Below are 23,446 nucleotides of genomic sequence, written 5' to 3' on the forward strand. Positions count from 1 at the left end.
ACTGTGGAGGCCAGGTCATCTGGCATAGCACCCCATCACTCTCCTTCTTGGTCAAATAGCCCTTACACAGTTACACAGCCTGGAGGTGTGTTTGGCATCATTGTCCTGTTGAAAAATAAATGATGGTCCAACTAAACGCAAACCGGATGGAATAGCATGCCGCTGCAAGATGCTGTGGTAGCCATGCTGGTTCAGTATGCCTTCAATTTTGAATAAATCCAAAACAGTGTCACCAGCAAAGCACCCCCACACCATGACACCTCCTCCTCCATGCTTCACGGTGGGAACCAGGCATGTAGAGCCCATCCGTTCACCTGTTCTGCGTCGCACAAAGACACGGTGGTTGGAATCAAAGATTTTACATTTGGACTCATCAGATCAAAGCACAGATTTCCACTGGTCTAATGTCCATTCCTTGTGTTCTTTAGCCCAAACAAGTCTCTTCTGCTTGTTGCCTGTCCTTAGCAGTGGTTTTACCATGAAGGCCTGCTGCACAAAGTCTCCTCTTAACAGCTGTTGTAGAGATGTGTCTGCTGCTAGACCTCTGTGTGGCATTGACCTGGTCTCTAATATGAGCTGCTGTTAACCTGCGATTTCTGAGGCTGGTAACTTGGATAAACTTATCCTCAAAAGCAGAGGTGACTCTTGGTCTTCCTTTTCTGGGGCGGTCCTCATGTGAGCCAGTTTCTTTGTAGCGCTTGATGGTTTTTGCCACTGCACTTGGGGACACTTTCAAAGTTTTCCCAATTTTTCGGACTGACTGACCTTCATGTAATGATGGCCACTCGTTTTTTTTTCCTTGACTGCTTTTTTCTTGCCATAATACAAATTGTAACAGTATATTCAGTAGGACTATCAGCTGTGTATCCACCAGACTTCTGCACAGCACAATTGATGGTCCCAACCCCATTTATAAGGCAAGAAATCCCACTTATTAAACTTGACAGGGCACACCTGTGAATTGAAAACTATTCCCGGAGACTACCTCTTGAAGCTCATCAAGAGAATGCCAAGAGTGTGCAAAGCAGTCATCAAAGGAAAAGGTGGCTACTTTGAAGAACCTAGAAGATAAGACATAATTTCAGTTTTTTCACACTTTATTGTTATATAATTCCACATGTGTTAATTCATAGTTTTGATGCCTTCAGTGTGAATGTACAATTTTCATAGTCATCAAAATACTCTCACCCCGACAGCGCCGTTTCGCACAAATGCTTCCTCAATGGGGGCGTGGTTTGACATGGCTAAGGTGGTGCCTTAAATACCCGAGAAAGAAAAATGATTGGATATGTGAGAGGACGCGGGAGCTGGGTTCCTTTGCACGCTGCACTTTATAGGTATTTCACTCCTACTTCATTTTTGATGCATTCATTCACTCAATAAGCTTTGGATAGAATTTTAATCACAGGCTTGTTCTAATTGATTATGGTCGTTCACAGTTGCACTAGGCACTTTGGCATGCTCATACATGAATTAATAGGAACTAGCGTCACTGTTTATGCACATATATATTGATATACAACATTTTTTTCTTTGCATTTTTCTTTGTGCGTCTAATTTATGCTCCATTTTTTTTCATTATGTGCAGCACTCCATATTCATATTAGTGTGATTGATTTTTTGGTGATTCCAAGCTCCTGCCCTCTCTTTGACTTATTTTCTGCTTGAATATTCCACTTTTATGTAATAATATAATAAAGTTATATTTTAAATTATAATTTTGCGTTTCACCGGTTTTTCCTCTTTATTTGCATAGCGGGTATATATATATATATATCTATTTATAATATAACGCTGGGAGCGTCACTCTGTCCGAAGCCTTTATAGACTGCGCAGGCTGGCCCCCACAGAGTAACGTTCCCAGGAGATCGCGGTATGCGTAAGCACTGAACGCATACCGCGATCTCCACCGGAGAGTCAGGGACCGCCAGGAGGGTAAGTATATTCACCTTTCCCCGTTCCAGCGCTGCGTGCGGCTCCGTCTCCCGGCTCCTCTGCTGTGACAGTTCAGAGGGCGCGATGACGCGCTTAATGCGCGCCGGCGCCGCCCTCTGACCAGTCACAGGCAGAGGAGCCGGAGTGTATCTTCAAGAAAATGGCGCCGGAAAGCGCGGACTGCGCAGGCGCCGATTCCTGCTGCCGGAATCGGCGCCTGCGCAGTCCGCGCTTTCCGGCGCCATTTTCTTGAAAACACACTCCGGCTCCACTGCAGGTGTGTCTTCAAGAAAATGGCGCTGGAAAGCGCGGACTGCGCAGGCGCCGATTCCTGCTGCCGGAATCGGCGCCTGCGCAGTCTGCACTTTCCGGCGCCATTTTCTTGAAGACACACCTGCAGTGGAGCCGGACGATAGGTGAGTATGGTATATATATATATTTTTTTTATATGGCAGCAGCATACGGGGTCATACACACTGGAGCGTCTTATGGGGGGCATATAATACAATGGTGGCGCAGGATGGGAGCAGCACATGACAGAACGGGGGCAGGATGGCAGCAGCACATGACAGAACGGGCGCAGGATGGCAGCAGCACATGACAGAACGGGCGCAGGATGGCAGCAGCACATGACAGAACGGGCGCAGGATGGCAGTAGCACATGACAGAATGGGCGCAGAATGGCAGCAGCACATGACAGAAAGGGCGCAGGATGAGAGCAGCACATGACAGAACGGGCGCAGGATGGCAGCAGCACATGACAGAACGGGGGCACAGGATGGGAGCAGCACATGAAAGAACGGGGGCACAGGATGGCAGCAGCACATGACAGGATGGGAGCAGCACATGACAGAACGGGCGCAGGATGGGAGCAGCACATGACAGAACAGGGGAGCAAGATGGGAGCAGCACATGACAGGATGGGGGCGCAGGATGGGAGCAGCACCTGACAGAACAGGGGAGCAGGATGGGAGCAGCACATGACAGAACAGGGGAGCAGGATGGGAGCAGCACATGACAGAACGGGCGCAGGATGGCAGCAGCACATGACAAAACGGGCGCAGGATGGCAGCAGCACATGATAGAACGGGCGCAGGATGGGAGCAGCACATGACAGAACAGGGGAGCAGGATGGGAGCAGCACATGACAGAACAGGGGAGCAGGATGGGAGCAGCACATGACAGAACGGGGCGCAGGATGGGAGCAGCACATGACAGAACGGGGGCGCAGGATGGGAGCAGCACATGACAGAACGGGGGCGCAGGATGGGAGCAGCACATGACAGAACGGGGGCGCAGGATGGGAGCAGCACATGACAGGATGGGGATGCAGGATGGAGCAGCACATGACAGAATGGGGGCGCAGGATGGAGCAGCACATGACAGGATGGGGACGCAGGATGGGAGCAGCACATGACAGGATGGGGACGCAGGATGGAGCAGCACATGACAGAATGGGGACGCAGGATGGGTGCAGCACATGACAGGATGGCGATGCAGGATGGAGCAGCACATACCAAGATGGGGACGCAGGATGGAGCAGCACATACCAGGATGGAGACCATATACCAATATAAATGTTCGCCACCCGGGCGTAGAACGGGTTCAATAGCTAGTGTGTGTGTATATATATATATATATATATATATATATATATTTATTTCTGAGTAGACGGTTTTTGCCCTACTTATATAAGACTGGCGAACTCAGTCGAGGGGTTCAAGAGAGGCATGGATGTCTTCCTGGAGCAGAACAATATTGTATCATACAATTATTAGGTTCTGTAGAAGGACGTAGATCTGGGGATTTATTATGATGGAATATAGGCTGAACTGGATGGACAAATGTCTTTTTTCGGCCTTACTAACTATGTTACTATGTTACTATGGCTGTATATATATATATATATACAGTGGGGCAAAAAAGTATTTAGTCAGTCAGCAATAGTGCAAGTTCCACCACTTAAAAAGATGAGAGGCATCTGTAATTTACATCATAGGTAGACCTCAACTATGGGAGACAAACTGAGAAAAAAAAATTCAGAAAATCACAGTGTCTGTTTTTTTAACATTTTATTTGCATATTATGGTGGAAAATAAGTATTTGGTCAGAAACAAAATTTCATCTCAATACTTTGTAATATATCCTTTGTTGGCAACGACAGAGGTCAAACGTTTTCTGTAAGTCTTCACAAGGTTGCCACACACTGTTGTTGGTATGTTGGCCCATTCCTCCATGCAGATCTCCTCTAGAGCAGTGATGTTTTTGGCTTTTCGCTTGGCAACACAGACTTTCAACTCCCTCCAAAGGTTTTCTATAGGGTTGACATCTGGAGACTGGCTAGGCCACTCCAGGACCTTGAAATGCTTCTTACGAAGCCACTCCTTCGTTGCCCTGGCGGTGTGCTTTGGATCATTGTCATGTTGAAAGACCCAGCCACGTTTCATCTTCAATGCCCTTGCTGATGGAAGGAGGTTTGCACTCAAAATCTCACGATACATGGCCCCATTCATTCTTTCATGTACCCGGATCAGTCATCCTGGCCCCTTTGCAGAGAAACAGCCCCAAAGCATGATGTTTCCACCACCATGCTTTACAGTAGGTATGGTGTTTGATGGATGCAACTCAGTATTCTTTTTCCTCCAAACACGACAAGTTGTGTTTCTACCAAACAGTTCCAATTTGGTTTTATCAGACCATAGGACATTCTCCCAAAACTCCTCTGGATCAACCAAATGCTCTCTAGCAAACTTCAGACGGGCCCGGACATGTACTGGCTTAAGCAGTGGGACACGTCTGGCACTGCAGGATCTGAGTCCATGGTGGCGTAGTGTGTTACTTATGGTAGGCCTTGTTACATTGGTCCCAGCTCTCTGCAGTTCATTCACTAGGTCCCCCCGCGTGGTTCTGGGATTTTTGCTCACCGTTCTTGTGATCATTCTGACCCCACGGGGTGGGATTTTGCGTGGAGCCCCAGATCGAGGGAGATTATCAGTGGTCTTGTATGTCTTCCATTTTCTAATTATTGCTCCCACTGTTGATTTCTTCACTCCAAGCTGGTTGGCTATTGCAGATTCAGTCTTCCCAGCCTGGTGCAGGGCTACAATTTTGTTTCTGGTGTCCTTTGACAGCTCTTTGGTCTTCACCATAGTAGAGTTTGGAGTCAGACTGTTTGAGGGTGTGCACAGGTGTCTTTTTATACTGATAACAAGTTTAAACAGGTGCCATTACTACAGGTAATGAGTGGAGGAAAGAGGAGACTCTTAAAGAAGAAGTTACAGGTCTGTGAGAGCCTGAAATCTTGATTGTTTGTTTCTGACCAAATTCTTATTTTCCACCATAATATGCAAATAAAATGTTAAAAAAACAGACAATGTGATTTTCTGGATTTTTTTTTCTCAGTTTGTCTCCCATAGTTGAGGTCTACCTATGATGTAAATTACAGACGCCTCTCATCTTTTTAAGTGGTGAAACTTGCACTATTGCTGACTGACTAAATACTTTTTTGCCCCACTGTATATATATATATATATATATATATATATATATATTAGTGTTGAGGACAAGGAGTGCATCCCTTTGAAAAGGAAGATTTTAGTCAATGCCTCACTGAACAATTTCCAAACTTTTAACAAGACTGAGTTTGCTGGACCAGTTTTTTAACACATGAGAGTAAAGTTAATAATATAACTTTCATTACAAAATCTTCAGTTAGATTGATGCAGAAATGAATCAAACACTACTAAATGTAGTATTTTTTATGACCCTCATGACTCTTAAGGATAGCATGGAATGAACAAGTGATGCTCAACTGACTGGAAGGGTGTTGGCAGGACAGATGACCCGACCGTAACACCCTGTGATTCTCCCCCTGGCTCATTTGCAGCTCTCTCCTTTCCTACACAGACACAGAATTAGGGAGTAAAACTTTTCATACTGCTCTTTGCATGTCCATGGGTTCTGCTGTCCAACGTGGGCTTTAAAAAGTAAAAAAAAAATGATGAAAAAAAACATGACATACAGTAGTTTGTATATCCTTGTCAGGATGTTCAGTAATTGCAAAGCCTGTTATGTAGTATCATACATACACTAATTTGATTGTTTCACTTATAGAATTGTTGTTTTTTATATTCTAGTAAATATGAAAGATAGTGAGAGCATCAAGAATACAGAAGAACAACTTTTCCTGGATATTGACCTTCACCATGATGACACATTGCTACCTCTTCATACATCCATTGTACTGTTTCTGATGTCTTATTGCGATTGCAAGACATTGAAAACCTTTCTAGTGATACCAGAAGATGACCCCAAGACTCTCAAGGAAGGTTTGTTCCCAAGTGACCTGAACGTCTCAATCATCTCCAGAAAAGATCTTCCAGCAATTGTCCAGAGCTGTCGTCTGCCGGCTGTTCTGGAGGACTCTGGTGCGTTTTGTAGAGCCGGTCTGGCTGTGGTACTTAGACACATTATACAGAGAACATTCCTTTCCGATCCCTCCAGGAAAGATGTGATCCAACTTCTAGGGTTTAAAAAGACCTGCCTAAAGGCTTGTGCTGAAGTAAGTTTTATGTCCTTTTATCTCAGTTTAGGTCTCTCAATAGATGTAAACCTATTCCGATGAACTTGCGTCCATGTAATCTATCGTTGTGCTGTCAGGTATAGTTACTGCTCCTTGCTATGGGTCACAAGTGGGATGCCCCGAATCATACACAAGTTGATACTTGGTGGCTGATTCTCTAATACTGACATTCTGCCCACCTTAACGTAGGGCTCACAGGAGTACGATTCCCTGAAATCACGAAAAGGCGTTCACTTAATAAATCTGGCGCTTCTTCTCAGTGGCGTACCGCTCCACACCTTACCGGAAATGCCATTCCAGTTAGGGACTGAAGTAGCATCTCTGGCGTAAGAAGAATCAGCAATTTTTTATTTTTTTAATTTTATGGGTGGGTATAGCCAATGCCGTGCAAGCCCTGCTCCTCTCCAGCTCCACCTATTTTGGCAGAGTGGCTTCAAAATGGTGTGAAAACAACAAAAACAGGGCTGTGGAGTCGGTAAGCCAAACCTCCGACTCCTCCATTTCCATGACACCGACTCCGCGTCCACCAAGATGGGTTGTGACTCCGACTCCACGACTCCGGCTCCACAGCCCTGCCAAACCTCCGACTCCTCAATTTCCATGACACCGACTCCGCGTCCACCAAAATGGGCTGTGACTCCGACTCCACGACTCCGGCTCCACAGCCCTGCCAAACCTCCGACTCCTCAATTTCCATGACACCGACTCCGCGTCCACCAAAACGGGCTGTGACTCCGACTCCACGACTCCGGCTCCACAGCCCTGCCAAACCTCTGACTTCTCAATTTCCATGACACCGATTCCGACTCCACAGCACTGGACAAAAGACATAGTTTTTGTGCAACTCCGCATTATCCAAAAATGATTCTACTTTTCAGAGCATTTTTTGCTTTCTTTCTAGCTTTAAAGCTTATTGTTTTGCCCCAGCAGAATTTTGATGTCACATAAATATTTATGTGCAAAAAAAAATCTTATTTTTGATAACCTTGAGATAATGATTCAGTAAATTGGCTTTAATTATGATTTTGTTTAGTTGAGTGTGCCAACTAGTATAATTTCTGTATGTGGTGATGAAATGCCATGTTCGTGATATGTATACATTGTGGCTTTGTAAGTGCTTATAGATTTCATGCCAGCGAGTTCTGCAGCGTGCGAGTACATGGCTAGAAACCTAGGCAGACATGTTGGAACAGACACGGCCTGCGCTGTAGAAACTCTACCTTAATTAACCTTTAATTACGTCTAGCATGCTGCTCTTTGCATCTGTCTGCCATGTCAGGTACTAATCTCCTCACAATGTAGAGGAATTGTTTTGTCTCACATCCCAGCATTGGATTTCCAAAAATGTATCCTTTTCCATTGAGATGGACTTGTCAGATGTTTGTTATTGTAACGTGTCAGGGGCCAACGTCACGGAAACATTTCATGCCATGTTTTTCTGTCTGGATGACGTATTGGTCCCATCATCAGTATACAGGGGTAATGTAACATAATATTTGTGGGAGAAGCCTAGCTTCATCAGTGGCACAGCCATTCCACAGAGAAGGTTCCCTTTTGTCAGAATACCCTTTTTTAACCAGACCATCCAACCATTTTCCACATATATGTCCCAGTATTCTAAATAAGTAATGAACATGACAGGTACAGCAAGAGAGAAAGGTGAGATATATCATCACTCATACACTGGATAGGTGGCACACTATGGGGGCATTGTAGCTGAAGGGGGATTGTCTGTTGGCCATTTGTAGGGACATTCGAACAGGCAATCGGAGGGCTTGGGCTGGCATGTAGCATTGGAAATGAGGGGGACTTTTGCTGACTTTATGGGGCATTTAGACTAGTAATAAATGGCATTGTGATGAACTGTATGGGAGCATGGTGGTGAAGACTCTTTTTGCTGTTAATACGAAATAGAGCTGAAGTTGTCATCAACTTGAAAATATTGATTTAACAATCGAGGCGATAGTGAGTGACACTATGAATGATACTGTAAGGTCGAGTTCACACAAGCGTATTTCACAATCCCTAAATTAACTACAATATTCAATTTCGCCGCGAGTCTCCCAGCTTGAACTTACATCCTTATGTGTGTCTATAAGGCTGTTAGTTCAGGCATTGTGGTCCAGACATGGACCGTGAAATACGCTCATGTGAGCCCAGCGTAACACACAGCTGTCCTACAGACTCTACTTTTGATGGTTCCCCTATGCCAAGGGATATTTTGTGTAACCACAACCCCTGGCAAAAATTATGGAATCACCGGCCTTGGAGGATGTTCATTCAGTTGTTTAAATTGTAGAAAGAAAGCAGATCACAGACATGGCACAAAGCTAATTCATTTCAAATAGCAACTTTCTGGCTTTAAGAAACACTAAAAGAAATCAAGAACAAAAAATGTGGTAGTCAGTAATGGTTACTTTTTTTTAACCAAGCATAGGGGAAAAATTATGGAATTACCCTGTAAATTTTCACACCCACAAATAACACCTGCATCAAATTAGATCTGCTCCTTAGTCTGCATCTAAAAAGGAGTGATCACACCTTGGAGAGCTGTTACACCAAGTGGACTGACATGAATCATGGCTCCAACACGAGAGATGTCAATTGAATCAAAGGAGAGGATTATCAAACTCTTAGAAGAGGGTAAATCATCACGCAATGTTGCAAAAGATGTTGGTTGTTCACAGTCAGCTGTGTCTAAAATGTGGACCAAATACAAACAACATGGGAAGGTTGTTAAAGGCAAACATACTGGTTAGACCAAGGAAGACATCAAAGCGTCAAGACCGGAAACTTAAAGCAATTTGTCTCCAAAACAGGAAATGCACAACAAAACAAATGAGGGATGAATGGGTGGAAACTGGAGTCAACGTCTGTGACCGGACTGTAAGAAACCACCTAAAGAAAATGAGATTTACATACCGAAAAGCTAAATGAAAGCCATCATTAACACCTAAACAGAAAAAAACAAGGTTACAATGGGCTAAGCAAAAGCAATCGTGGACTGTGGATGACTGGATGAAAGTCATATTCAGTGATGAATCACGAATCTGCATTGGGCAAGGTGATGATGCTGGAACTTTTGTTTGGTGCCGTTCCAATGAGATTTATAAAGATGACTGCCTGAATATGCAAATTTCCACCGTCATTGATGATATGGGTATGCATGTCAGGTAAAGGCACTGGGGAGATGGCTGTCATTACATCTACTATATGATTGTCTAAGGGTCACTTCCGTCTTTCTGTCTGTCCTCCTGTCTGTCTGTCACAGATATTCATTGGTCACGGCCTCCAAATTGGTGTTGGAATCCAAGTTGCTGATTGATCGTGGCAAAACGCCCACGACCATTGCCACGACCAATCAGCGACGGCCACAGTCCGGTGGCAATATGGCCACTCTTTCCTCCCCGCCATCAGTGCCCGCTCCATACTCCCCTCCAGTCAGCCCTCACACAGGGTTAATGCCAGCGTTACCGGAGCGCAGTGTAACGCACTCCGGTTACGCAGATATTAACCCTGTGTGACCAACTTTTTACTATTGATGCTGCGTATGCAGCATCAATAGTAAAACGATCTAATGTTAAGAATAATACTAAAAAAAAGGTTATTCGCACCCTCCGACGTGCGTGCTGTCCTCGGCAGTGCAAGCGGCAGGTTCCAGTTCCAAAGATGCTATGCGAGAAGGACCTTCCATGACGTCACGGTCATGTGACCGCGACGTCATCACAGGTCCTGCGCTCATACCAACCCTGGGACCGGAAGCTGCCGCGTGCACCTCACACAGGCGACAGGACTACAAGGGGCCCTCGGAGGGTGAGTATATGTTTCTTTTTTATTTTTTAACCTGTTACATATGTGGCTGGGCAATATACTACGTAGCTGGGCAATATACTACGTGACTGGCCAATATACTACGTGAATGGGCAATATACTACGTGTCTGTGCTGTATAGTACGTGGCTCTGTGCTGTATACTACGTCGCTGTGCACTATACTATGTGGCTGGGCAATATACTATGTCACTGGGTGATATACTACGTAACTGGGCAATATACTACGTGACTGGGCAATATACTACGTGACTGGACAATAAACTACGTGGCTGGGCAATATACTGCGTCACTGGGCAATATACTACGTCACTGGGCAATATACTACGTGGCTGGGCAATAAACTACGTGGCTGGGCAATATACTACGTGGCTGGGCAATATACTACATGGCTGGACAATATACTACGTGGCTGGGCAATATACTACGTGGCTGGGCAATATACTACGTGGCTGGGCAATATACTACGTGACTGGGCAATATACTACGTGCACATGCATATTCTAGAATACCCGATGCGTTAGAATTGGGCCACCATCTAGTCTTCAATAAATGCACAAGTTTACGTTGATATTTTGGACACTTTTCTTATCCCATCAATTTAAAGGATATTTGGGGATGATGAAATCATTTTTCAAGTTGATAATGCATCCTGCCATAGAGCAAAAACTGTGAAAACATTCCTTGAAAAAACACACATAAGGTCAATGTCATGGCCTGCAAATAGTCCGGATCTAAATCCAATTGAAAATCTTTGGTGGAAGTTGAAGAAAATGGTCCATGACAAGGCTCCAACCTGCAAAGCTGATCTGGCAACAACAATCAGAGTAAGTTGGAGCCAGATTGATGAAGAGTACTGTTTGACACTCATTAAGTCCATGCTTCAGAGACTGCAAGCTGTTATAAAAGCCAGAGGTGGTGCAACAAAATACTAGTGATGTGTTGGAGTGTTTTTTGTTTGCTTGTTTTTCATGATTCCATAAGTTTTTCCTCAGAATTGAGTGACTCCATAATTTTTCCCCTATGCTTGGTTAAAAAAGTAACCATTACTGACTACCACATTTTTTGTTCTTTATTTATTTTACTGTTTCTTAAAGCCAGAAAGTTGCCATTTGAAATGACTTTAGCTTTGTGCCATGTCTGTGTTCTGCTTTTTTCTACAAAATTAAACAACTGAATGAACATCCTCCAAGGCCGGTGACTACATACGGTAATTATTGCCAGCGGTTGTAGTTTATATTTTCATTTTTTTCTGCTATTTTAAGCATATTATGGAAATGGCAAAATTTCAATGGTTTGTCCTCTCTTTTTGTAGTCCTCTTAAACAGCACAGCTTACTCTAAAAAGAAAAAGTTCTGGTCTCCTTGATTCACCTTGCAGCATTGATGGGCAGGTGAACAACATGTCACTACTGCAGCCAAACAGGATACAAGGAGACCGGTGGGAGTGCCATACAGAGGACTCCCATGGAAAATAACAAGTACCGTATACCTTTTTTTTAATGCACCATCCTGCTCACTGTTTTAGAAGAAATAGAAAGGGCTTTCCAAGCTCTTTAAGTAAACTGAGCAAACAGCAAGGTAATCCTTGACACTACCTAACAGATCATTTGTGTCACTAGATGGATCTGACATGATGCAGCAGTTCATACATTTTGTGCTATTTGCTTGCTCTTTTCTACCTACTCCTACATATGTTTTAGCACTTCAGTCACAAAGGTACCGTATATTTTTCTTAATTTTCTAATATAGAAGTTTCTATTTTATGCTATTACATAGGTTAGCCAGTGGACCAGACTCTGTGAGATCAGCATCCCGTTGGCTGTGGAAACCTTTCTAAAAGACCCCTCCGCCCCTATTCCTCCAGAAGTTCTTCAGCTTGAAAGAAAGCTTGGCGAGCCTGTAAGGGTCCACAATGATGATAAAATACGCCGACAGAAGATGCAGCAGCAAATGAAATCCAATGATACTGCTGAAAGAAAGGAAGAACAAGAAGAAACTTCTCAGAGCAGCATTCAAAAACCTCCAAGTCTGGAACTGACTGCAGCTTTGTCCAAACTAAGTGTTCAAGATGTGCCATCAAAAAGCACAAGAGAACCTGCACACATCCGGAAAGCCAGGAACGCTGACCTCCCATCTCTCGAGCATGTCTTTGCTGAGGGTCTATATTTTACTCTGACTGATGTTGTTCTTCTGCCATGCATCCACCATTTTCTGGTAAGAATTTCATTTATTTTGCTCATTAGCGTGTTTTCCGATATTGCTGTTAGAGGGATGTTACAGGACTTATCTATTGGTGACCTATCCTCAGGCTAGGGTCACACGAGCATATATTCTCTCATCCAAGAGACACAGGTCGATTGTGCAAATCATATCAGACTTTGATCAGAATTTCTCCATTCTTCCAGTCCGTGGAAATTGGGTTGCACAAAGATGACATCCGAGAGTAATCTGATGTTTTCAATGCACTCATTGACTTGCATGGCTGACTGCGGTCTGATATTAGATCATACTCTGGCATGCTGTGATTTTTTGCAACGGACAGTCTCTGTTCAAGGAAAAAATTGGACATTTGCACGGCCCAATAGACTAACATTGGTTCGAGTGAGATCCGATGTTTTGTTGGATCGCACTGGGACAGAAAATATGATCTTCTGCGTGAGCTCCTAGAATTGGTCATCAGTATCAGATCTGTGGGGGCCTATACCCAGATCTCCCACGACCAGACATTTTCAGGTAGCATAGCTGAGAGAACTAAAAAGTGTAGAAAGCTGGCACAGCAATGCGACGTGGCCATTGTCAGCTTCTACTCCTATATCCCATTCCCTTCAATTTCCTGTAGTGTGTGTAGTTCTTGGAGCTTCTTCTGCCAGTATTTATGAAGGCATCTGCGCCTGCCATGGCCCACCCCTTCTATATAAATCTAGGCTGTCTTTACACTTTGTGGTTATATTTCATTTTTAACTTTGATTTTTTCCAAAATACTGTAGTTTAAAGCCGCAACTTCGAAATGATCCAAAGTATCAATATATTCTTATGTGTATAACATTGATTGATGTGTGAAATAAACACACGTAAAGGGGTTGTCTTACCATGGCTCCCATTCTGATGCTGCCTGGTCTCCTCCAGACCAGTGAGGGACCTGGGAGTAGTAAAGATGGGCTTGGCTGGGGATCTGTTATTGTTTTTAATTTGTTGCTTTGGTTTTTTGTCCTTTTCTGACCATTTTTAAAAAGAAATTTCCTAAGTACTCAATCCCTCTCAGTTGTTTGCCATTTTCTGTAAGTCACTCCCGGTAAGTTGTAGGCATGATCTTTGTAGGTGATGACTTCATACCTGAACCTTCAGACTATCACATTACAGGGAGGTCTGACAACTCGTCACTCCCTTGGTTATCTCCCAAGACATGGGTAGACACGTCTTATGTGAAAGCAAAGCTGTGCAGACACGGAGGCTCCATAAATACTACTGATACCGTCTTCAATAATTAGTGGTTTCTGATATCACATGTTCAGACTGCAGTCACGGCCATCATGTATATTCCCACTGGCATGTCAGCGTGCTGTCTGCATAGAGAATGTAAGAAAAGCGACTACGTGGTCTCATTGTGGAACATTGCCTGATTGCTTATCTTTATATTTATTTGCTGCTGATATCACTGAAAATGTCAAACCATGAATCTGATCTTTTATGTGTCTGGAAAAATCAGATACTGTGTCTGGAAATCCACACATTACACGTAGCCAGTGCTGCTGCCATTAATGACGAGACCTGGAGTTGGTAACTTCACAGAAGAGGGAAGAACGAAGACTAATAGCAGTGTATGCAGGGAATAAAAGGATGATATTAATCAGAGGTGAGAGGATTGATTGTCGGGACTCCGGTCCAGCCGCCAGGTCAGTGGTGATTGGCTGACCGCGAAACTCTTACCTTCCGGCATTCCCAGCGCAACTTTCGATTAGCCAGATGATGTCGCACCATCCCTAGCTAATCAAAATCCGCGCTGTGGACACCAGAAGGTAAGAAATTGACGGTCCTTCCTTTTCGCTGCCAGGTACATCTGATCTAGCCGATGGATCAGAGACCCATGGATTGATCTGCTCATCTCTAATATTAATAGTAACAAAATGTCAATTGTTTTATGGCCTTGATATGGAACATGAAAAACAATAGTTAAAAGACTTTTTTTTAGGGGAGAATTTTCAAGGCATGCTCTGTGATCTGTGCAGAGGTCGTTGCGCAGGGAGGGAGAGGAGGTGAGATGTGACCGTTACGTATTGTGAATGCTGTGATCCTGTGGGGTCAAAATACAAGTGTTACTTTTAATTGTGATTCTGCCTGTGATGAGAATGAGATACCTACAGAAAAAGTGATTTATACAGTACAGAAAGTATTATGAGACTTAGTGGCCACAGTGAAAATTTCAGGACATTTTTTTTTTATAACATTAATGATGTGAGAAAAACGCCGCCATTACCTGTGAATATTTTCTTACCTTTGTATTATTGAAAACAAAAAAGTCTTTTTCAATAATCATTTGCATGCAGGGAAGCTATGTATAGTTGTTAGTTTCTATTTTGTAGATGACAGAATTATCTGCTAGGTAAGCAAGCCATCAGAGGAAATCCTCCTCCATTGTGCCCTTGGCTTCTCGCCTGCTTCAGTTCCTGCCGGGTATTTGACATGCTTACAACATGTGATAAATGCATTGCTTACTCTGCCCATACATGGGGCTTAATGGGCTGTAAACCCAATTAGAAAGTCCTCTGTTAATAGGTGTATGTGTCAGGAGCACGACTAACTTTTTACAGCTTTTTATATTATTTTCATGTGGATGTTGCTGTGTGAAATGAAATAATCATATTGATCTAGTTCTCGTGTTCAGTGCTACCTTATCTATGTTACATGGCCTTCCTTATGCACTTCATGCTTTTGTTTACCGCAGTTAATGACATCCTATATTAATTTTGTTTTCCTATACTGTAAGGGAATGTGTCCACGTTCAGGAAACGCTGCGTGCTTGACGCTGCGTAGAGCCGCAGCGTCAAACACGCAGCGTCCAGATTTTACAGCATAGTGGAGGGGATTTCATGAAATCCCGTCTCCTCTCTGTGGTAAAACACACAGGTGACAGACCCGCGTAAACGGACATGCGGCACGTCTTTTCAGAACGCAGCATGTCTGTTTACAGTGCGGCGACGCTCCGTCACCGCGCCGTAAATTTTCCATAGATAATTCATTAGATGCGGTAAAACCACATCTAATGATTAGTGAAATGCGTAGTAACTGCGTTAATGCAGCTTACTACGCATGTCACATGCCGGCTTACCTGTCCTGCCGCCGGAAGCCCCGCGTACACTGCAGTTCTCGTGGTAAGATAAGTTCGTGCGATAACTTAGCTTACCACGAGAACTGCCGTGCACGTAACTGGGGGTTATCTCCGGTCACACTAGGCTGGTTCTCACGGTCAGCTGACCGTGAGTGCTAGAATGTAGGTGATCGCTGGAGAGTTATCTCCAGCGATCATCTACAAGCTCTGCTATGTCTGGATGTCAGGTATCCAGATGTAGCACAGCTGGACTCGTCGTGGGACACTCGTTATGGGATATCTGCGGACAGGGAGTATGAATTTCTTTTTTTGCTTCTTTGCAGGATGAGGGTCTTCAAGAGGATTGAGCGTACAATAAAGATATGGTCAAAAAGTGTGTGTAATCATTTCATTAAAATACTTTTTTCTAGTGTCTGTGTTTTATTTACACTTTACTAGGATTAATAATGGTGTCATTAACCCCTTATTACCCAATATCCTACCGCTACTCGGGAGTGGGAAGAGAGAGGCTAAGCTCCGGAATTGGCGCATCTTACAGATGCACCATTTCTGGGGCGGCTGGCGACTGGTATTTGTAGCTGGGGGGGCAATATCCATGGTCCCTCTCTAGGCTATGAATATCAGCCTGCAGCTGTCTGCGTAGCCTTTCTAACTATAAATTATAGGGGGACCCCACATCATTTCTTTTTTGGTCCCCCTATTTTTATAGCCAGTAAAGGCTACGCAGACAGCTGCGGGCTGATATTCATAGCCTGGGAAGCTCCATGTGTATTAACCCCTTCCCAGGCTACAAATATCAGTCCCACAGTCGCTGGCCTTCCCTCTCTGGCGCAGAAAATTGAGCGGGAGCCCACGCAATTTTAAAATTTTTTTTTAAAATTAAACATATTGCATTTAAGGCCAGGGTAAATACCCGACACTGCCGCTGGCACTCAGGACCGGAGCGTTGAGCTGCATAGAAATACATGCAGCTGCACACTCCGGTCCCGAGTGCCCACGGCAGTGCCGGGTATTGAAGCGAGAGACTTGTGTGAGTTTCTCGCAAGTGTGACCCCGGCCTAACGCAGATTTCATGGGTGTATGTGTCTTTATTTAAGGCCGGGATCACACAGGCGAGAAACTTGGACGAGTCTCGCATCTTAATGCCCGGCACTACCGCCGGCACTCGGGACTGGAGCGTGCGGCTGCATAGAAATACATGCAACAGCACGCTCCACTCCCGAGTGCCGGCGGCAATGCTGGGTATTAAGATGCGAGACTCGTCCGAGTTTCTTCGCATGTGTGATCCATCTATCGTATCCATCTATCGTATCCATCTATCGTATCCATCTATCGTATCCATCTTCTTCTCCACAGAAGAAGATGATGATGATGACATCTTAAGGAACAGGGTATGCCAGCCAGAGGGGAGCAAGCACATGCTTTCTGGGGGCTGCCTGGCAACTAAGTTTTTGGACCTGCGGAATGCTATGCCCCCCGGCTTCCACAAGCGACCTTCGACCTGGTAAATTGACCTCCAGCTTTATACCTTTAAGCCTTGTATTATTGTTGTTATATTGTACTCTGACTGTAACTCTTGATATATTGTGATTGTATATTTCTTGTAATTATCTAGTGCGCCCTTAAGGCAATTAAATCATAAATTAATTTTGGGCTGATCCTTTTACTCTGATTGCGAATCTTAGAATACCCAGGGTGGGTAACAGGGCAGTCTCCCCGGCGGCCATTTGCTCTAGGTGCAGTCCCTTTACTGACCTGAGAGACAAAGGGGGCGCCGGAGAGCTGGGCCTGTGTAGTGACGTCACGGATTGGTGACGTGGGAGGAAGGGGTAATCCTTCACAGTGTTAGACAGGGCAGGAGACAGGTAAGAAAAACTAAATCTAATCCATATTCACTTGAAACAGCACAAATACTCACCATATTTATTTGTATAATCTATATTCTGGCTGCTGCATTCACTCACATTCACCGCCCTCGCATTAACTCTCTACACTCCATCCATATCGGCCCCTCTGTCCTTGCCTCTCCTATGTATAGCACTCATGCTCTATTCACATTGCTTAACAGCACAGATCCATTCAGTCCCAACATCCAACACAAGAGACGCTCTCACAAATCACTTAACCATCTGCTCACTCTTTCGATCCTCCTTCTCCTAGTCGCTGGAGACATATCTCCAAACCCCGGCCCCCCATGTTATAGCCAGTCAAACCTCCCAATTGCTACACCCAGAAACCCCTCTAACCTTATTAATATTCCCTGCATGCCTGCTGTCTCTTTCAATTGTGCCCTTTGGAATTCTCGCTCTGTGTGTAATAAACTCTCCTTCATTCATGACTTCTTCCTTTCTAATTCTCTTAATCTCCTGGCTCTTACTGAAACCTGGATCCAGCAGTCAGACAACACCGCTGCTGCTGCTCTTTCATATGGTGGACTACACTTTTCTCATACCCCAAGATCAGACAACAGAGCAGGTGGAGGCGTTGGTCTGCTCCTTTCACCCAAATGTACTTTCCAAGTTATCCCCCAAGTACCCTCACTTGTCTTCCCTTCCTTTGAGGTCCATGTGGTCAGACTCTACGTCCCCTTCTCCATGCGAGTGGCGGTGGTGTATCGTCCTCCCGGCCCCTCTCATCAGTTCCTGGATCACTTTGCCACCTGGCTTCCACACTTTCTCTCCTGTGACACCCCCACCCTTATCATGGGTGATTTCAACATCCCCATTGCCTCTCCCCTCTCCCCATCTGCTTCTCACCTTTTATCTCTATCCTCCTCTTTTGGCCTCTCGCAGCATACTAACTCTCCAACACATGAAGATGGAAACTCCCTTGACTTGGTCTTCTCCCGACTTTGCTCAGTGGATGACTTCACAAACTCCCCTCTCCCGCTCTCTGACCACAACCTTCTTTCATTCTCTATCAAGAACTGCCATCCCGCTCAGGTCACCCCCACTTTCCACACCTATAGAAACATACAGGCCATTAACACCCAGAAACTTATGAAGAACTTGCAGTCCTCATTGGCCCCTATTTCCTCCATCTCATGTCCTGATTCTGCATTGAAGCATTACAATGAAACCCTGCAAAGTGCTCTGGATGAAGCTGCTCCTCCTATACATAAAACAACTCGGCACAGACGGCAACAACCGTGGCACACGCTGCAAACACGTTTCCTGCAGCGGTGCTCCAGGTGCGCAGAACGTCTGTGGAGAAAATCTAATCTACCCGAAGATTTCATCCATTATAAGTTCATGCTAAAGACATACAATTCTGCCCTTCACCTCTCCAAACAAACCTACTTCAACACCCTCATCACCTCCCTGTCCAATAACCCTAAACGTCTCTTTGACACGTTCCAGTCCCTACTCAACCCAAGAGAGCAGGCCCCAACCACGGATCTCCGTGCTGACGATCTGGCCAATTACTTCAAAGAAAAAATTGACCACATTCGACAGGAAATCATCTCCCAATCTCTTCATACCATGCACTGTCCTCCCTCCCCCACTGCATCTAGTTCACTCTCTGACTTTGAAGCAGTTACAGAAGAAGAAGTAAGCAGGCTCCTTGCATCTTCTCGCCCGACCACTTGCACCAGTGACCCCATTCCGTCACATCTCCTCCAGTCCCTTTCCCCGGCTATCACCTCTCACCTAACAAAAATATTCAACCTTTCCCTCACTTCCGGTATTTTTCCCTCCTCATTTAAGCATGCCATCATACATCCATTACTTAAAAAACCATCCCTCGATCAAAACTGTGCCGCTAATTATAGACCTGTCTCTAATCTTCCCTTCATCTCTAAACTCCTCGAACGCCTGGTCCACTCCCGTCTTACCCGCTATCTCTCAGATAACTCTCTTCTCGACCCTCTTCAATCTGGCTTCCGCTCTTTACACTCTACTGAAACTGCCCTCATTAAAGTCTCTAATGACCTACTAACAGCTAAATCTAATGGTCACTACTCCATGCTAATTCTCTTGGATCTCTCTGCAGCATTCGACACTGTGGATCATCAGCTCCTCCTCACTATGCTCCGCTCCATCGGCCTCAAGGACACCGTTCTCTCCTGGTTCTCCTCCTATCTCTCTGACCGATCCTTCACTGTATGTTTTGCTGGTTCCTCCTCCTCTCACCTTCCCCTTACTGTTGGGGTTCCTCAAGGATCAGTCCTAGGCCCCCTACTCTTCTCGTTGTATACTGCCCCTATTGGACAAACAATCAGTAGATTTGGTTTCCAGTACCATCTCTATGCTGACGACACCCAATTATACACTTCTGCTCCCGATATCACACCGACCTTTTTAGAAAACACCAGTGATTGTCTTACCGCTGTCTCTAACATCATGTCCTCCCTCTATCTGAAACTAAACCTGTCAAAAACTGAACTCCTCGTGTTCTCTCCCTCTACTAACCTACCTTTGCCTGACATTGCCATCTCCGTGTGCGGTTCCACCATTACTCCAAAGCAACATGCCCGCTGCCTTGGGGTCATCCTTGATTCTGACCTTTCATTCACCCCCTACATCCGATCACTGGCTCGCTCTTCTTACCTGCATCTCAAAAACATTTCTAGAATTCGCCCTTTTCTTAATTTCGACTCTGCAAAAACTCTGACTGTTTCACTTATTCATTCTCGTCTGGACTATTGTAACTCTCTACTAATCGGTCTCCCTCTTGCAAAACTCTCCCCGCTCCAATCTGTCCTGAATGCTGCAGCCAGGATCATATTCCTCACCAACCGTTACACCGATGCCTCTACCCTGTGCCAGTCATTACACTGGCTACCCATCCACTCCAGAATCCAGTACAAAACTACTACCCTCATCCACAAAGCACTCCATGGCTCAGCACCACCCTACATCTCCTCCCTGGTATCAGTCTACCACCCTACCCGTGCCCTCCGCTCCGCTAATGACCTCAGGTTAGCATCCTCAATAATCAGAACCTCCTACTCCCGTCTCCAAGACTTTACACGTGCTGCGCCGACTCTTTGGAATGCACTACCTAGGTTAATACGATTAATCCCCAATCCCCACAGTTTTAAGCGTGCCCTAAAAACTCATTTGTTCAGACTGGCCTACCGCCTCAATGCATTAACCTAACGATCCCTGTGTGGCCTATTTATAATAAAAAAAAAAAAATAAAAAAAAGGTTCCTCGCATCATGTTCTCATACACTTTATGCAGTATTAGCCCTCTGTGTCTGTACTGCTACATACTTAGGCAGGTAACTGGTTCATGCAGCTTTACATGAACACCTGAGCCTTACACTATAGCTGGTCCGAATAACTAAAGCAATTGTTACCATCCACCTCTCGTGTCTCCCCTTTTCCCCATAGTTTGTAAGCTTGCGAGCAGGGCCCTCACTCCTCCTGGTATCTGTTTTGAACTGTATTTCTGTTATGCTGTAATGTCTATTGTCTGTACAAGTCCCCTCTATAATTTGTAAAGCGCTGCGGAATATGTTGGCGCTATATAAATAAAATTATTATTATTATTATTATTATTATTATTATCGTATCCATCTATCGTATCCATCTATCGTATCCATCTATCTATCGTATCCATCTATCTATCGTATCCAGCTATCTATCTATCGTATCCATCTATCTATCGTATCCATCTATCTATCGTATCCATCTATCTATCGTATCCATCTATCTATCGTATCCATCTATCTATCGTAACCATCTATCTATCGTAACCATCTATCTATCGTATCCATCGTATCTATCTGTCTATCTTTCTGTCTATCTTTCTGTCTATCTATCTATCGATCGATCGATCGTATCTGTATATCGTATCTATCTATTTGTCACGATCCAATATTGGATTTGTGGCAGATCTGGTTTGCTTCAGTTTAATACCTTTTTTCCTTTTTGGTCATCGGGGGTTAATGCAGTTTCTGGTGGCCGCTCCTTGTTCTACTGCTGTGTCTGTTTCATCTGGTGTTTCTTCCTGCTGTGCTGTGCCTTGCAGCATTAAGCTAAGTGTGGTTTTCCTTTTTCTTTTCTGTTTTGGTGATATTTTTACTCTGGTGCAGTCCACCTCTCTTGGGGGGGAGAGGGGGTCACTTATAGGGTCTGCACAGGAGACAGGGATACGCTGGCGGCTCGGGCCTCCTAACCTTCATAGGTACCCCCGAGATAAGGGAAAGTCAGCATATGCTGTAATATTCTGTTACGCTCCCAGTTCACACTAATAAACTGACACAGTTCTTTGCATAAACTTATCTATAGAGAGAGCGGTGAATTTGATAACTTTATTTTAGGGTCCCTTATAGTGGCAGGGACAGGTGCGGGTTCCAATACGCCATCCTGCCCCTTTAACGCCGTAAACGGCGTGACACTATTAATCTATTATCTATCTATCAATATATCTATCTATTGATATATCTTTATATAGATTGATATTTTATAGATAGATATATTAGTAGATAATAGATAGATATATCGATAGATAGATACCATAGATAAATATGATAGATATGATAGATGGATATGATAGATAGATAGATAGATAGATATCTATCTAGCTGTGCGTGTAAACATTATTCTTCAATGGAGTATGTAAATGAAGAGGTTGGACCAGAAATGACATCACAATCCTTTTTTATGTATATCTTTATTTAGCTTACAAAAACACACAAATCCGCATAAAAAAAAACGCATGAAAAATGCATGTAAAAACGCATCAAAAACGCAGGTGACCTGCCAGTGACCTCAGGTGCAGATTTTACCTGCGTCAAATCCTGAGCAAATCCTGATGCAATCCTGAACGTGGACACATAGGGTCATTCTATTTTGTGTGGAGTCTTCAAAAAACATTCTGCCAGATTTCTTAGAGGTCTTTTGTCTAGAGAATGTGTGTGTTTAGGCTGGGATATTTTTACTTTCCAGTAACAAATGTGATATTTGATTTACTGATGGAGATTTCTTTTTAAGAGCGTCATCATTTTTATCAAGAAAGTTCCAGAACCTCCTTGGTAATGATGAGGTTTCTCAGTAATATTTAACATCCTTAAGTCCACTGGGTAAAGGGGAGTTCAGTGAAAACACGTTACCACTAGTGATGAGCGAGCGTGCTGGGATAAGGTGTTACCCGAGCATGCTCGGGTGCTTACTGAGTGTCTTCGGCATGCTCAAAAAATATGTTTGAGTTCCCGTGGCTGCATGTATCGGGGCTGTTTGACAGCTGCAACACATGCAGGGATTGCTTGTTTGTTTGATATTGCCTGTTTGTTTGGGATTGCCTGTTTGTTAAGGCTTGCCTGTTTGTTTGGGATTGCCTGTTTGTTTGGGATTGCCTGTTTGTTTGGGATTGCCTGTTTGTTTGGGATTGCCTGTTTGTTTGGGATTGGTTTTTTGTTTGGGATTGCTTTTTTGTCTGGGATTGCCTGTTTGTTTGGGATTGCCTGTTTGTTTGGGATAGTCTGTTTGTTTGGGATTGCCTTTTTGTTTGGGATTGCCTGTTTGTTTGGGATTGCCTGTTTGTTTGGGATTGCCTGTTTGTTTGGGATTGCCTGTTTGTTTGAGATTGCCTGTTTGTTTGGGACTGCCTGTTTGTTTGGGACTGCCTGTTTGATTGGGATCAAGGCAGGCAATCCCAAACAAAAAGGCAATCCCAAAAAAATGTTAATCCCAATTGCCTGTTTGTTTGGGATTACCTGATTGTTTGGGATTACCTGTTTGTTTGGGATTGCCATTTTGTTTTGGATTGCCTTTTTGTTTGGGATTGCTTGTTTGTTTGGGATTGACTTTTTGTTTGGGATTG

The 23,446-nt window shown here is 44.3% G+C and overlaps 1 protein-coding gene across 3 annotated transcripts in view; it reads left to right on the forward strand.

The window, feature by feature from the left end:
• Positions 1-23,446, forward strand: part of GSTCD (glutathione S-transferase C-terminal domain containing) — a 197,938-nt gene that overhangs the window by 47,645 nt on the left and 126,847 nt on the right. For all 3 annotated transcript variants that reach the window (XM_069743705.1, XM_069743704.1, XM_069743706.1), the window contains exons 2-3: positions 6,072-6,496; positions 12,125-12,562. In XM_069743705.1, coding sequence (XP_069599806.1) covers positions 6,077-6,496; positions 12,125-12,562 — 858 coding nt within the window. In that variant the 5' untranslated portion in view covers positions 6,072-6,076. The remainder of the gene's footprint in view (positions 1-6,071; positions 6,497-12,124; positions 12,563-23,446) is intronic.

Source organism: Ranitomeya imitator, chromosome 1 (assembly GCF_032444005.1).
Source record: "Ranitomeya imitator isolate aRanImi1 chromosome 1, aRanImi1.pri, whole genome shotgun sequence".
Classification (NCBI taxonomy): domain Eukaryota; kingdom Metazoa; phylum Chordata; class Amphibia; order Anura; family Dendrobatidae; genus Ranitomeya; species Ranitomeya imitator.